A 14780-nucleotide genomic window follows, 5' to 3' on the forward strand; every position below is an offset into this window, starting at 1 on the left:
CATGGCAAAGCCCACTCGTGCACTCACCTGCTGCTCAGTGCGGCTGATCTTGTCCAGCAGCGATGCCCCTTTCCGCTTCTCCGATGCGTGCATGGTGAGCAGATCGTCGTGCTGCCGCTCCTGGTCGGCAATGGCCTGTGGTCGCGATGACAGACAAGGTGGTCCCATGACAGAACTTAGGACAGGAACGGGGGCACCTACACTGCCAAGAATGATTGGCACGCAAGGACATCCGGACAGGGAGATCACGACAAGATGCAGTTTTACAACTGCACTGCGCACTATGCCCATGTAGTACAGATGCCCGCAGAGTATTGGGCAAACGATGATGAGGGGACTGGCCGGATGTGGGCCTGACTCGAAGCGCAAGAAAGGGCAGCCACAAGTGGCTGCACGGATTTAAACGTGGTCAGGAAAGGAACATGCGCGCGTTGGGTGCATGACAGGGCAGCTTTTAAAGCTGTCAGGTAACGAGGCCCGAGCCCAAGTGGCTTTGATTGAGGCCAATCCAGCATGAATGACGTGCAAAGGCAAACATATGCACACCCGGGCGCGAGTTCGCGTACCTTCATGTTTTCCTTGGTGGAGGCGCCCACGCTCTTCTTTTTGGCCACTGCAGCCTCGACCTCCTCCTGCGCGCACCAAGGATACAACCGCTCGGACACGGCAAAGGTGACAGCAGCGTTTTCGGTGTAACACACAGGCATTGCAATCTTTTCAATACACGTTGCTGCTCAAAATCATTACATCGGGGGCGGAAGAAGTGCCACATGCAGATGTAAGGTTTTGGACCAGGCCAACGACCCAACCCAAGAGGTTCGAGAGCAACCGACACCGCCGCTTTTTTAGTTGGAAAGAAACCAGCAGACTAGTTGACTTGTAGCTGGACCTACAGCCCGTCAGACGTGGTTGTCCGACTCAAACACTGAACGCCGCCCCAAGTGCTGCAGAGACTATTGTTGGGTCTTCCGGTTCCCCGGTACCCCAGGATCTATCCCAGCAGACATCTCACCACCGCCGTTACGCAGCGCTGCAAATCCTTCTCGAACTGCGATGCGGGGGCGGTCAGTGCGAGGGCTTCAGCGACATTTGCGCAAAACAAAACGATTCTGTTAAGAACATGGACGGTCCAGGGAGTGGCGTCTGTCATATCACGGCGATATCATAAGTCTTAAGAACCAGAACCTTACGAGCCAGGAAACAAGGCCATCACAGCACAAGTATTCCAAGTGTTTTCGTAGAGACCGCCGCTAGCGCTCGGGGACACATATCCCATTCCCTTACCCTTTACCTTAGCCGATTCGATTGTGATAGCAACCCCATTTAACGACAGTCCTGGACCCGTTAATCGCAATGTGTACGGGCAGGTTGAGTAAGCAGGAAGTACGGCTACAGCTCCTGCCATTCTAGTTTCAGCACTTGCATCTGACAACAGCACTTGCATCACACGCACACCTTGGTTAACATGTCCAGTTTGCGTTCGTGCTCCGCGCGAAGCGAGGACAATCCGGCGTGGTAGTCGCGCTTCTTATCGTAGGCCGCACATAGGTCGTTGATTACTGTCTTGTGTTTCTCGGGGCTCTGCATGCCGGCGTACAACATGAAACAAAAGGCAACATTCTACAGCATCGCAAACAAAGAGGCTCCGCGGCGGCGCATTGCTGGGTAGCAGTCACACCAGCCCGCAAATCGGCATCTCCACCGGGGCGAGACCCGAAATGCTTATTCGCTGCGCCCTGCGCTGCAGAGATGTAAAACTGCTGATGTCCTAATCGTTAGCTGCAATCATCTATGCTCCCTGGTCAAGGTGACATGCTGGTCAAGGTGCATTGTTCTCGCGTCAATCATGTAGGCCAGGCCAGGAAGCACGGGGCCGTCTCCGGGGGAGGGGGAGGAGGAGAGCGTGCAAGGGCGCCGCGAGACGCACAAAAGGATACAACCCCTTCATGCGGAGCAATAGGCCGTTTCCGAGTATTAGCCAACAAAGCCCCTTTAAGAATCGGCCCATGCCAGGGGTTGTATTGTCTGTTTGGAAGCTGTAAATTGCGCTGCCGTAAAACGCGCCCAAACTGCGAAGTCCCGAAATGCTTGTTTGTTGGCAATGGCCCGAGGTTTGTTACCTAAATGGGATATAAGTTCCCAATTACTTTATTAAGCAGCCGCTCACTTACATGTACGAGCTCGTCCTGCAGCGCTGAGCACTTGTCGTACAGTGAGTTGAGCATGAGCTTTAACTCTGCCGCTTGGTCTGTGAGGGCGTTGGTTTGTGCCTTGATTCCGCGGGTCTGCACATAGGAAATGGAAAACGTTGCAGGCACGGGGTTGGTACTAGGGTCGAAAGGCCACATGTCACATGTACGATACCAGGTCCCATATTGGGAACGGCCTCCTGCCTAAGCGCCGTGGTTACGACCACACTGGAGCGAGACGGGACTCGATGCACACATAAACGATACTGGATTGTCCAATGTGTATAAATGCAGGTTTTTTGTTACGCAATGCCATCCTCAAATTTTGGTACAATCCGGAATGACCGCGCGCCACGGCAACGCCCCCATGGTGCTGCTTGTGCCGGTACGTGCTGTGGCCAGCGTTTTGACCCAGTAGCGAAACCCTAGCAGCAGCATGCCAGCCTCGTTAGGAGGTAGTTAGGTGCGGCAGTCTCGTTAGGAGGCAACAGATTTGCAGCCTCATCACCAACCCACATATATATGTATAATACTGGGAGGGCTTGGGTGAGCCAAAACACCTAGGACGGCACACATGCTTACAAGTACAGTGATTGTTGTCCCAAGGGTTGTCAAAGGTCAAAGAATGCTACAGTTCCTGGAAAAGCCGTGACCGAAGTACATGGCTTCAAGCGGGGACTACAGTGAGGGGAAAGAGGCAAAATGCACCGCTAGTGAAAGCACTGACCTCTTCGGCGAGTACCGTGTGGACCTTGTTGTGCTGCATGATCTTTGCGGTGATGGCCTGCGTATCCATTTCAACGGCAGCCGCCTCCTGTTGGCGTGCAGCGCGACGTTCCTTGAGGCGCTTCAGCTCCGCCAACTGCCAACCGGACAATTTTACAGCGAAGGGAGGCAGCGTTCTTGGATTTTGCAGCGGTTGCATGCGGTTGCTATATGCAACACGAAAAGGGAAGGTTGCCCTTGTTTGGAGGCCCATTTGGACCAGATCGAAGAACTGGGCCTGGCGTGAATCTGGGAGCAATAGGTTTTGGGAACGACCGAAGGAGCCCCCGACGGTCTCTTACGTTCTTCTCCTTCCTTTCCATCTCAGAGTGCTCCAGTCTCATCATCTCCGCCAGCCTGTTCTGCAGCATGTCCAAGTTGGTGACCTTCTCTTCACGGTATCTGGCGAAATTAATCATGGCGCAGAAGTGCCGCCGCAGCCGCGCGGGTTCCGGCTTAAAAATGTCCTGCAGAAAGTAGCATGTGGGTCGTGCGGACGGGTGTCGTCCGATGTTTGGGCTGCGCGGTAAGTGGGAGGGCTCAGGCAGTTTGAGTCCTAGGGCAGCCACCTACGTTCAGGGTGAAGTCTGTGATGCCGCAAAACTGCATGAGCTTGGTCAACTTCTGGAGGAAGTTTAAAAATGGTATCGACTCATCATGCAGCTCCATGTACTCCATTCCGGTGAGCGCGGCGAAGTCGGGCCGTGCGAGCTCTTCCCTTGAGTTGAGGAGCAGAGGGGCGGAACGACTTAACAAGAAGTCGCACCCATCAGGACCCCACCCACCCAGCTGTAAAAGTATTCAGACCTGGAAGTGTCCATTAAGGCAATTACTGCCTGCTCGTAATATGTGCGGACCGCCTCAGGGGTTGGTTTGATCAACTGACTCGGGTCCAGGTTTATTTGCATGTCACTTAAGCACTGCTGAATATCATCATTGCTTAGGTCAGTTGGAAATCTGAAAGACATTTCTTATGCTACGACTCAGGCAGACTCGTTTGTTAGCCGCAGCTGTCGACAAGCCAAACCGGTCCTTGTTGCTCCCTCAACTGTCACACCGAGAGAGGGCGAGCCGTCCCTGTCAAACTTAAAAGCAATCTGGTGTGAAATTCACGCTGAGGGAATGTCCACCTGGGGGGAGTGAAATGGTGGGTGTTCACCTTGCTATGAGAAACGTGGACACGATAAATAACTGTGGTAGGGATCTCCCGAAAATTACATTATCATTGAATCAGGATGCTTAGACGGTAGGTTTCGTACCCGTACTGGATCCGGAACAGAAGTCATCGAAGCATGTTGGGTTTAAAATGTAACCCAAAATTGCACGACTACAGAGAAATGACTTTTAATTACGAAGTTAGTAAACTTCGTAGGGTAGCTGTAACGTTTGCCCGGAACCATGCCGATTGCAGACTTTGTGAAGGAGATCGACGCGAAGAAACTCAAAGCCGTCCAGGAACGGTTAAAAAAAGAGAAGGCATCACAAAAATACACACCTGATGCCAAGAAGCCGGGGGTCTTCCATTACCTGCTGCATCATGCCGTGAAAGGTGGAGACCCAGCTATTGTCGAAGCGCTCCTTGCAGCTGCAGCTGATGTGTCCGCTTTGGATCATGAGGATTCAACGGCACTCCACTGGGCCGTGCGAGACGTTGGCACTCCTCCCAAAATAGCGGGTATGTGGGCGACATGTGTGATGTCTCGACGTATGGAGGTCAGACCGACCCACCACACCGGCACGCAACGCACTCTCACATCGCAAGTTCTTTCTGAGTAGCTTCCATGCCTTGTTACTGAAATAACTAGGCCTATGGATGGTATCGTGGTTACCAAGTGCCAGTACAGGATATACTCGCAGCCCTCTTGTCAATAACAGAGATCCTGCACGCTTTTAGCCATGCTTCGAAACATGCATGACAGCGTGGTGATGAGCCTCTATGCAGTCTCCTTCCCTCCTTAAGCGTATACACTTAAACCCAGCTCCAGAAAGCATACGAGACGCATCTTCCAACTCTACTGCCGTAACCCCTGGGTCCTGTCGTACTGCCGTACAGAGCTGCTACTTGAGAAAAAGGCAAAGGTGGATGCTCTGAACAAGGCGAAAATGACACCTCTGCATGTGGCAGCCGTAGCGGGTGCCTTGAGCGCAATCGATCTTCTCGTAAAGGCGAGTGTCAACAACGTGACGCGCACCTGATAGGTACTGGATTTGCTATCTAGGTAGGGACCAGGCCCGTGTGAGCTGCTGATATTTCACCCGTTTCGCTGGCTTGGCCGCAATCCGCCGTCCCTTACACCTGCGGCTGAGCATGTCCGGTCCTGTAGGTCACCTCCCGCTGCTCGATAGTCCTCGACAGTCCTCAGGACCCTCAGGACCAGGGTTCAGGCCATCTTCTATCTGGGCCGAACCCGCCAGCAGGTGTCCGCAGGTCCGCAGACACTGCACCCCACGACGACCGCCCAACCCGCTGCCCGCGGCCTTGCCAGCCATGTATCCATGTAACCAAAGAGGAGTTGCGTGTGGGGTCGCGCACTCGCTTGGTGCTGCAAGCTACTTAATAGATCCCTCCTCCTTCTCCTCCGCCTCCTTTGGACTCAACACTACGCCAGGCCGGCGCCGCAGCGGACGTCTCACCCCCAGGCGGCGGTGGCACCCCGCTGCAATGCGCCCTCCGCGCCTGCTGTGAGGGCGCCCTGAAGCCAGCTGTCTTGCTGGAGGTGGTGGACAAACTGGTAGCCGCAGGAGCCAAACTGACAACCAAGGTTGGTAGGTCGGTCGACGCGCGCCCATGCCGCACACCCTCATATGCGGTACACCCACGCCGTCCGGGGGGATGCACGGCTGGTCGATATGGTAAAGCCCGACCGCTCGAGCTCATACTCACATGCCTCTAGAGTCAGCTTCTGCGAGAGCTACATAAGTGCGTCATATCATCAGTTCTTCAACATCAGCGTCGCTGTCACCCGCAGCATCGGCAACATCGGCAGCGCCCCAAATGGCAGTTAAGTCCAGCAGGGCGGCCCACTGGGTGCCCAGCGACGACAGGCTATCCGTGCGCTCCACAATGACCTGCGCCAAGTAAATAAACCGTCCTTCGCCGCGACGCCGCAAAGGTGTCGCCATCACCACCGCCGCACAGCAGCTGTAACAACAACTCATAGCCCTCCCCTCGCTCCTGGTGCTGCTGTGTTACAGGATGCCAATGGTCTGACTCCGCTGATGTTTCTGGTGGAATCGGGCCGGGTGGCGGAGGCGCTGCAGTTGCTGGAACGGCCCAACTGTGGCGTAGACGAACTGGTGAGCAACTAACTAACTGACTTATAATAATATAATAACCAACTCTCCTGCGTACCCATCTTTCTCGTTTCTCTTCATGTACCCGCGCGCTGCTGGTCTCCCCCGTCAGGACCCCTCTGGTCGCAGCCTGCTCATGGTCCAGGTCGCATCTGACCAGCCGCACATGGACCTGGTTCGCGAGCTGGTGGCCAAGGGAGCCTCGGCGGACCTGCAGGTGCGTGGACGGGTGGTCGATGCAAGTCCACCACCAGATAGATCCTCGCCCAGGCTGCTCAGCTGGCCTGCCTCGTGGGCCTGATTCCAAACCAAGCTCTTGCTCTTGTGTTGGCGTGGGCATGTCGCAAGGCTGGCGGGATAGGAGAGGCTAAACGTCCGTCGGCAGGTTCTCCTCAGTTTGCAACGGGATCCATCCGCATTTCTTATGTCTGTTAGCACGTCATATGGCGTGACAGGGCAGTGCGGCTGCCGTTTCCTTTCAGTAACCTACCCCTGACCATTGGGTAATAAAGGCAAAGACCTTGCAGGTGTAGCAATAAGCCTATTGAATCAGGAGACCAGCCCACATTGCAGTGGTGCCCTGTTCTCGCTGCCCTTACAACCTGGCATCCGTCCTCCCACTGCTTCGGAGCTGATGCTGCACCTCGTCCCTCTCCCCCAACATAACGCAAACACGTGCCTGGTGCAGTACCCTCAATCCCTGGATACGCCACTGCACGTAGCCGCGCTCAAGGGCAACTTGGCGCTGGTTACGGCGTTGCTGCCTGCTGTACGAAAGCCGTACCTGCGCAATGCCGCCAAGGCCACCGCAGCGGAGGTAGCGCTGGCGGAGGCGTCCGGTGGTGCCGGCGCGGCGATTGCGGAGGCAATCGTAACCGCGGGCGGGGACCCCGGCGAGGCGGGCATGTCACTCATGAAGGCCGCGGTTGAGAAGAAGGCGGACGGCATAGCTGCGCTGGTGGGTGCCCGCGCACCGTTTGAGAAATGTTTTCATGGAGCTCGCGTTGGTCTTTTTACGCGTGGGGACTTAGTCAGCAGGTGAAAGGTGAAACGGAGGAGGGGACTTAGTCAGCAGGTGAAAAGTGAAACGGAGGAGGGGACTTAGTCAGCAGGTGAAAAGTGAAACGGAGGAGGGGACTTCGTTGCGGAAGCATGAACCCCATGTCGATGGGCCCGATATGGAGCCCTCTTGGAGGCCAAGCGCATGGACGTCTGGAAAAACCTTATTGCTGCAGCCCTATATATTGTTACTTATAGTTTGGGAGGTAGTTAACAGGCATGTGGAGGTTTACGGAACGCCCTGGAAGTTTACCATAACTCGCGGTTGTTGTAAGGGCAGCGCGGGTAGGGATGCGGGTGCCTGTTACTGTCATCTTGTTGACCAAGCCATGTGTCCTCTGCCTCCTGCACGACGACGCATCATCCGCGCTGCTGCTGCTGCTGCTGCTGCCCACTACCTGTCCCTGTTGCAGCTTGTCCCCCTCCTCAAACCTGCCGTGTTGACCTCCCTGGACTTGGAGTTCAAGACCTTCATCGCGGCTGGACTAGGCCGGGTGCGTGATGTGGATGCGGTACCTCGGTGGCTTTACATCTTCGGCATACAGTTCACTTCACTTGTGCTATAGACTTATAAAGTGAATCTATCAGCTTAATGACCTACCTTTGATGCTCAGGCTTTCTGGACCGCTCGTATTGAAGCTTTGCCATGCTCCTCTGTCCTCATATTCCACCTTAGTACCCTCCATAGCCCTCCCTCCCTTGACCCCGCGGTGACCCCGTGGCCCTTCAGGCCGCCATGGCATACGTGAAGCGCTTCGATGCGGAACACGCGGGTGACGCTCCTGTGGACGATGCGGGGAACACGTACCTACACCTCGTGGCGGAGAGTGGCGGAAGCTATGACGTAAGATCGGCCAAGGCCTGGGCTTGGGCAGGGACACGAGGCACAAGGCACGAGGCACGCAGGATGAAGGAAAGAAAGATGGAGACCCGGCGCTGCAGGCGGGCGGGCTGAAGTTGTTTCCGGTAGTACAGGCCTTGTAGGGGGTGGAGTGTTGAGGTGGAGGAGGATCTGGCGATTGGGAAGGTCAACAGTGGGTATCGTGTCTGGCGCAGACGACGACACGTTGTCCTTAAGTCCACAATGTTTGCGGGCAGTTGTCTAGCGCTCGTGTAGCGACACCAGGCGGGCGACTGGAGTGTAAGGAATGGGGGTTGATTGGAGGCGATCAGGTTGGTTTCTCCTTTTGAATGCGTCTTGTCTCTGGTTGTATTGTCAGCTGGGTTGGGTTCCGCAGGGTTGCGGTCGGGACATCAGGCAGCAGGCAGGGACAAGGAAGGTTGTCAGTGGAATGTGGTGCCACATTAAGCGGCAAACGTGCACCCACCATACACCCCATCCACCACGTGCAGGTGGTCACCGCGATGATGTCTCTGGGGCTCAACCCCAATACTGCGAACAAGGAGGGCGACAGCCCACTACATGTGGCCGCAAGGGGGGGCCATGTGGAGGTACGCGGGGATTTGATGTTACAGTTGGCTGTTAGCTGTCGCTGTTGACTAGCGCTGTTGCACTTCTTGCTGGTCGGCCTACCTTATATGGACGGGTTGGTGCCTGTGTGTGTGTGTGTGCGTGTTTGCGTGCATGTGTGTGGATGTGTGTGTGTGTGTGTGAGCTGGCAGCGCTCTTCCTCGGGATGCCCGCCCTGTGGGGCGATCTCAACAGGGGATGACCGGCGGTGATAGCGCAGGTAATGAGTCCAAGAGTCATTGAACTTCTGTCCGCTCCATGCCCCACAGACAGTAATCATGCGCAGTTAGCAGTTCCCGGCCAGCGCAATATAGCGGTTTCGAATTACTCTCCCCCCTGCGCCGTGCATGCTGACCCCCGCGAACGAATGCGAGTACCCGTCGAACCGATGAGCCCTGGTGCTGCTGCCCTCGCTTTCGTTACTTGCTGTAATAGCCCGATTTGGCGCGATGCACTTTCTGTAACCCTGACCTAGCTCTCATGCTCCTCTTCCCCCTCCGTACTGCATTTGAGCTCCCAGGTGTGTCGGGCGCTGGTAGATGGCGGTGCAGACGTTCTGAAACGCAACAACAAGAACCGCACACCCCGCAGCCAGGTGGGTCTGTCTGTCTGTAGATCAGTCAGGCGGTTAGGTAGGTAATATTTGCACCTCAAATGAGTCATGCTCAAGCGTTTTGCAATCGGCATGAGGATTGCTTGCACAGGAGGTGGGGTACGGCATTGCCGGTGGCGCGTCAGATTCCACCAGGCGCCTTTCCGTTCTTGTGTAACCCTGTCCAAGATGGTCCTTCCTCTACTGCTGCCTTTCAAATTGGCGTGCTCGACGATGTGCTTGCGTCACGAAGCCTCCACATACATAGCCTTTACGCGTCAGCCCTTTTCCCTATGTCCCTATGTCCTGGTGGTGGGGATTTGCGTCTCGTGTTTGATTGTGTGTGCACCTGCCCAACCTGCCTCCTACAGCTTAAGCTGCCGGACAATACCAAGGACTACCTGGCGGAGGCGGAGGAGTCGTTCAAGGCCGCTAAGGACGCCAAAAAGGGTGCCCTGTGGGACGACAAAATGAAGGCCACTCAGACGGAGAGTGCCTTCGGGTTGCGAGTCATGTGAATCGTCCATTTAGTTGTCAGGAACGGTGTTTGGTAGTTCAATTCATTTGCGTGGGAAGGGTTCAGCGTTGTGAGTTCTGCGTGGTTGGGTGTTGGGTATTGGCATGCGATTCGTGTCGCTGTGTTCAACAGGTGCGTAGGTGTGTGGGAACACTTGGATGTTGCGTGGAAGGTTGTGTGAAGAGCCACCGACCTGCGGGCTGCGCACTGCGGGAAGGTGGCGTAATGGCGAAGAAGCACCTAGTGTCCGTTCTTCCCGTTTTCGAGAGAAACTCAATCATGATGAGCATGTGCTCGCCTATGAAGGCCACCGTATCATAAACCCGTACATTAATTAAGCAGCGATGGGACATTGTTAAACTTACGTAGGCGTCAGTGTTTATGCAAACAAACTGAAACCTCTGTGAAGTTCCGTCAAACCAACTACCACTACCCACCCTCCACTGACACAATCACACTTACGCAACGCCTGACAGCTTAGGATAATAATTTCTTAGTATAATCTGACTGAGCGTACGTCCGAATCTAACTGCTGCAGATCATAGACCCGGATGAGGAATCCCCCACTTCTAACTAACATTCCGGCATCAAATATTTAATGAGCGAATCAATTTTATGGGTAAAACGCGAATGATTTAAGTTCATTTGCATGGTGCAGACTGCAGGTACAGCTAGGGGGCAGGCTCGTGTCTTCGACGATTACGATTTTAAATGCGCTTGAAATGTTTAGGAAGCATCATCGGCATTATGTTAGTCCTCAGTCACCGTTATCTGCTGATACCTTTCCAGACCATATTTGTGGCTGGACAGTGCTTTGTGTAGCATCCCAACCCTACTATGCCGTACTAATGTCGTTACCAAATGCCAAGTTTCTCTCCCGTGCAACCGGTCGGGAACAGTGGTGAAAACATCGCTGGACATGATACGGTCTTCCTGGTTAGGGCTTTACTGATTTTGCAAAACATCCCAGATGCTGTGTCTTTTTGACAAATTTCACGATTGTTTTGCAATAATGGCAGCCTAACTATTGCACCACACTACTTGCTCACGTCAGCACGGACTGGGAAAGTGGAAAGGCCTGTTGAGCCGAATAAGTGACAGAGATGGCCCCGCTCCTGCACCATCAGAGGCTGGTTACTAGGTGCGGGAGCTTCCAAAGGACAAGTTTATTGTCTCAGCACAGTCATCACGCGGCTGGCAGATATTGGTTGTCATCAGGCTTCGCGCCGCACGTTCCACGGTCTCCTATCTCGAGCTCATCAAGGGGCTTCCCGCGGAGTGCACATAGCACGTACTCAGGAGGGGCGACCAGCGCTGTTCGGCAAGCGGCACTGGAGGGTAGGCCCTTTGGGCGACTGATTAAGGATGCCTTAAGTTGCACCTGTGTCAGTTCTATGCCGCGCGAGCTTAACGCATTCCAAAATAAAGACATGACCGTGTTAGATTGATGCAAGTTTGTATTGCGTGGGGGGAATGTTTTGAAATAGAGCTGTTGGTCAACATACGTGCTGCCGGTGTACATGGAACCCAACGGCCATATGTCCTGTAGAGGACGACTACTCTGGAAGGGCTCGGGAGTTGCAGTACCCGCCCGGCGGCCCCTATGTTGACGAGTATGATGATGCGAGCGACATGGGCTTTTGGAGAGTGGCCATAGAGGATCAGGCATCTTTCATTTGCAATGAACTGGACCTGACGGACGAGCAGGCCCTATACCTGCTGCACGCTCTGGGGCTTTTCCCGGAGGGGGCGTCGCTGGACGACTTCCGGGTTGCAAGTTTTCAACAAGGTGCGCAGGGGGCATACGTTGGCTTAGCTTTTTTTTCAAGGCGATATACGTTCCGCTTAAACTATCGGATGTGTACGCTCTGCCTTAACTCATATGCCGGGCTTGTAACGGGGCCCCCAGCTGGACCGCTGCAACTCGCCAGTTAAGTGGCATGGCCCTTTTTGTCGTTGAGACTTGCATTTGTACTCCATTATCCCCGGATTGGTCTCTTGTTGGCTGATGCGCAACAGGATTAGGTGATGCTAGGGATTTGGGATAAGGTGAGCGTCAAACTCGACGTCCTGTGACGCATGCTAGCGACACATCGCGTGATGCACCCGCCAGCAAGCCGGGCTCAAGAGCCTGACGCAAACCTCCCGACAACGACAACTCCGAAGCGCGTGTGGACTGATAAGCTGATGCCTTGGGGACCACGTCCTTTTCACCACTATCCGACGAGGAAGGGGAGGATTGCGAGAGGAATAAAAGCGCAGCCGGGAATAACACGTTGGCCGTCCTGCTTTCCCGCCAGTTCAATCCGAAGTGCCTGTGTGACTATGCATTGTTCCGTCCGCCCCGTCCCCCGCCCGTCGTATCACCCCGTCTCGTCCCAGCAGAGGCCGTGGAATATGATGTGGAAGACGACCAGGGCGGTCCCATGCCCCGTGATGCACTGGAGTCCTGGCAGGTGGGCAACAGCAGCACCAGCAGCTTTTACTGCGGGCTGTGGGTTACCTAGGGTTACCTACTGCCTGATACAGAATCAAGGGTGTGAGTTTGCGGTGCATGGTGACACATTAAAAACAACGGTACGTTGTTGCTGTTGGTGCATGTGGTGCAGGACGACTCGGAGGGCGACGAGGTAGATCCGGGGAGCCGGATGTATCGCGGGCCAGCTGACGGCTATGATGTAGCCGGCGGCGTCAGCGGCACCGTCGCGGACAGGCACTCCGGCGGCGAGAGCACCTCGAAGCCTGTGAGCTATGGGGATGGGTCGTGTTATCACTCGGAGTACGCGCAGGCCGGTCACCAGCATGACTACCATCATGGAAATGGGGTGACGGCGGGGATACAGGCAAGTGGTGGAGATGAGGTGAGGGACCATGCAGATTTGGGGATTTGGTAACGTCGGCTAAGTTGACAGTGTTAGTAACATAGTACCAGGGGAACAAGGAACGGATCTGGGCCTGGCTCTGGGCTTGATCAGTGGGCCTACGGTACACTCCAGGGGTTGTGCTGTGCAGCGCGTCAAAGTTGTTTGGGTGGTGGGATATGGGGACTGCGGGACAGCTGCCGTTTGGTGGCAGCATGTTGCGGTGCTCCTGTTCACAAAGGTTTGTTGTGGGTGATGAGTAGATCTGCGCCTGGGCTGGCGTGTTGGCGCTTGTTGTTCAAGCCATTGGAGAAGTTGGCACGGCACGGCAGGGGCTGGCTGGTATCCAGCAGTATGAAGGAATTCAGCTGGCTGCGGGGTGGGTGGGTGGATGCACCTGGCGGTAGGTCCCCGTGGGGGGTTGAGGCGGGTGGGTTGTTCACGGCAAGGTTCACGGCAGGGCAAAGACAACGTGTTTTATTAACTGACCTGATATCATCTGGCTTTCGATCTGTTGTCTCCCACCACCGCCTCCCCCAGCGGATGTTGCTCTGGGTGTCGGCAGCTGTCTCTTTTTGACTTTTGCATCATCTTTACCTTCATTATCATGATATGGTTTCCCGCCCCAATAATCGCTGGGGCCTTGGTGGCGTTTTGCGCTTTCTTCAAACGGTTGTCAGTTGGCTTGACTCCCGCTACAATTCTCCTCTTCAATCGTATACAGTGCCACCACTCACCCACCCACCTGGCGCGCAGGACCTCCCGCACACGTCACACTCCTCTGCGGGCCACATCCCGGAGACCGCCAAGGCAGGAGGGTCCTTCCACGTTAACATACGCCCCAATCTCACCGAATCGAAGCCGTCAGGTGGGTCGCTGACTGACAGACTGCAGTCATGGGGGGGTAACAGGGTAGGCAACTGCCAAGTAGAGAGGGTCCCCCGGCGTATCGACGCCAGATTACAGCGTAACGAAAGAAATCTATGCGCGACCAGACGGCCTGAAGGCTGAGTTCGCAGCCCCATGTACGCGAACTCAGCGCAGCAGCCTGTGGCGCACAGCCTTCACTTGAGCTTGCGCGTCCCAGTCTCGGCTCCTGTCTGTCTGCTTGATGTCCCATCCTGTTAGCACCATGAATCCGTTCGGAAAGCCGTTGCTTTGTTAATGATATACAGCGTAGCCGACGGACGGACTCATTTGGCAGATTGAACTTTGGGTTTCGAGATTTCGTTCTTTCCTGACGCGTCAGAACCCTCTGCGGACCCACGGGTCGGGCCTACTGCGGCGTGGCGCGGCGAGCAGGGCTGAAGGTGGCTCCTGGCGTACCGGCCATGGCGTATGACCAATCGTCGTTTGATCGGGACTTCGAGGTCATACAGCTGCGGGTCATCGGCAGGCGCGCCTCCACGGCCGCGGCAATGGGCGACGAGATCGAGCTGTCCCCCGGGAAACTCATTGCGGGCAGGCAAGTGCTTGACACGCATACGCCCGCGCTACCGCCGGCCCCGCAGAGAGCGTGTATGTGTGGGGGGAAGGTTGAATGGGCTAGGCTGTTGTCATGTAAGTCTGAAAGCAGCGTTGGGCACGTGTTTAGTATTGCGGCTGGCGGGTTATTAACGGTTTGACGGGTGATGGGCGTTTTGTTGTGCATAGTCTATTGCTGCCGAGGTCGCGAGACGCAAAGGGCCGTGCAGCTATGGGGCGCTACCCGCTCCCATGACGGAATGAGCTCCATAACTCACCTTATAATGTTCGTGGTGCTACAGACCATGGAGCTATAGCAACCGGTAGCGGTAGTCATTAGGTAGTAATCAGCCACGCTGTGGAAGGATGGGGCCCCGGTCGGTCTCGGCTGGTCTCAGCAAAAACCCCCGATGGCCGGCGTGTGCTCATGTGGCCGACCTGAGCCCGCTGACCCCCTGGACACCCGGGCGAACTCCCCGCTGCTGGACAGGTACCAGATCTTGGAGCAGGTTGGCGCGGCTGCATTCAGCCGAGCCGTACAAGCGTATGACACGTTGGAGCGGCGGTT

The 14780-nt window shown here is 55.5% G+C and overlaps 2 protein-coding genes across 2 annotated transcripts; one reads left to right on the forward strand and one right to left on the reverse strand.

Annotated features, from left to right (window-relative positions):
• Positions 1 to 991: 991 nt before the first annotated feature.
• On the reverse strand, positions 992 to 3922 carry VOLCADRAFT_119034 (uncharacterized protein; the record flags this gene model as incomplete). The annotated part of the gene is made up of 7 exons (XM_002955321.1): positions 992 to 1048; positions 1456 to 1581; positions 2172 to 2285; positions 2917 to 3051; positions 3257 to 3421; positions 3528 to 3672; positions 3762 to 3922. 7 exons carry the CDS (start codon positions 3920 to 3922, stop codon positions 992 to 994), a joined length of 903 nt encoding a protein of 300 aa, XP_002955367.1.
• A 374-nt stretch (positions 3923 to 4296) lies between these two features.
• Positions 4297 to 10178, forward strand: VOLCADRAFT_121415 (uncharacterized protein). The gene is made up of 12 exons (XM_002955262.1): positions 4297 to 4629; positions 5008 to 5120; positions 5564 to 5716; positions 6150 to 6251; positions 6361 to 6465; positions 6937 to 7017; positions 7051 to 7206; positions 7721 to 7801; positions 8038 to 8151; positions 8661 to 8759; positions 9299 to 9373; positions 9742 to 10178. The coding sequence occupies exons 1-12, from the start codon at positions 4353 to 4355 to the stop codon at positions 9886 to 9888; spliced, it is 1503 nt and encodes a 500-aa protein (XP_002955308.1). The 5' UTR covers positions 4297 to 4352; the 3' UTR covers positions 9889 to 10178.
• Positions 10179 to 14780: the final 4602 nt, after the last annotated feature.

The sequence above is a fragment of the Volvox carteri genome (genome assembly GCF_000143455.1).
Source record: "Volvox carteri f. nagariensis unplaced genomic scaffold VOLCAscaffold_50, whole genome shotgun sequence".
NCBI classification, from domain to species: domain Eukaryota; kingdom Viridiplantae; phylum Chlorophyta; class Chlorophyceae; order Chlamydomonadales; family Volvocaceae; genus Volvox; species Volvox carteri.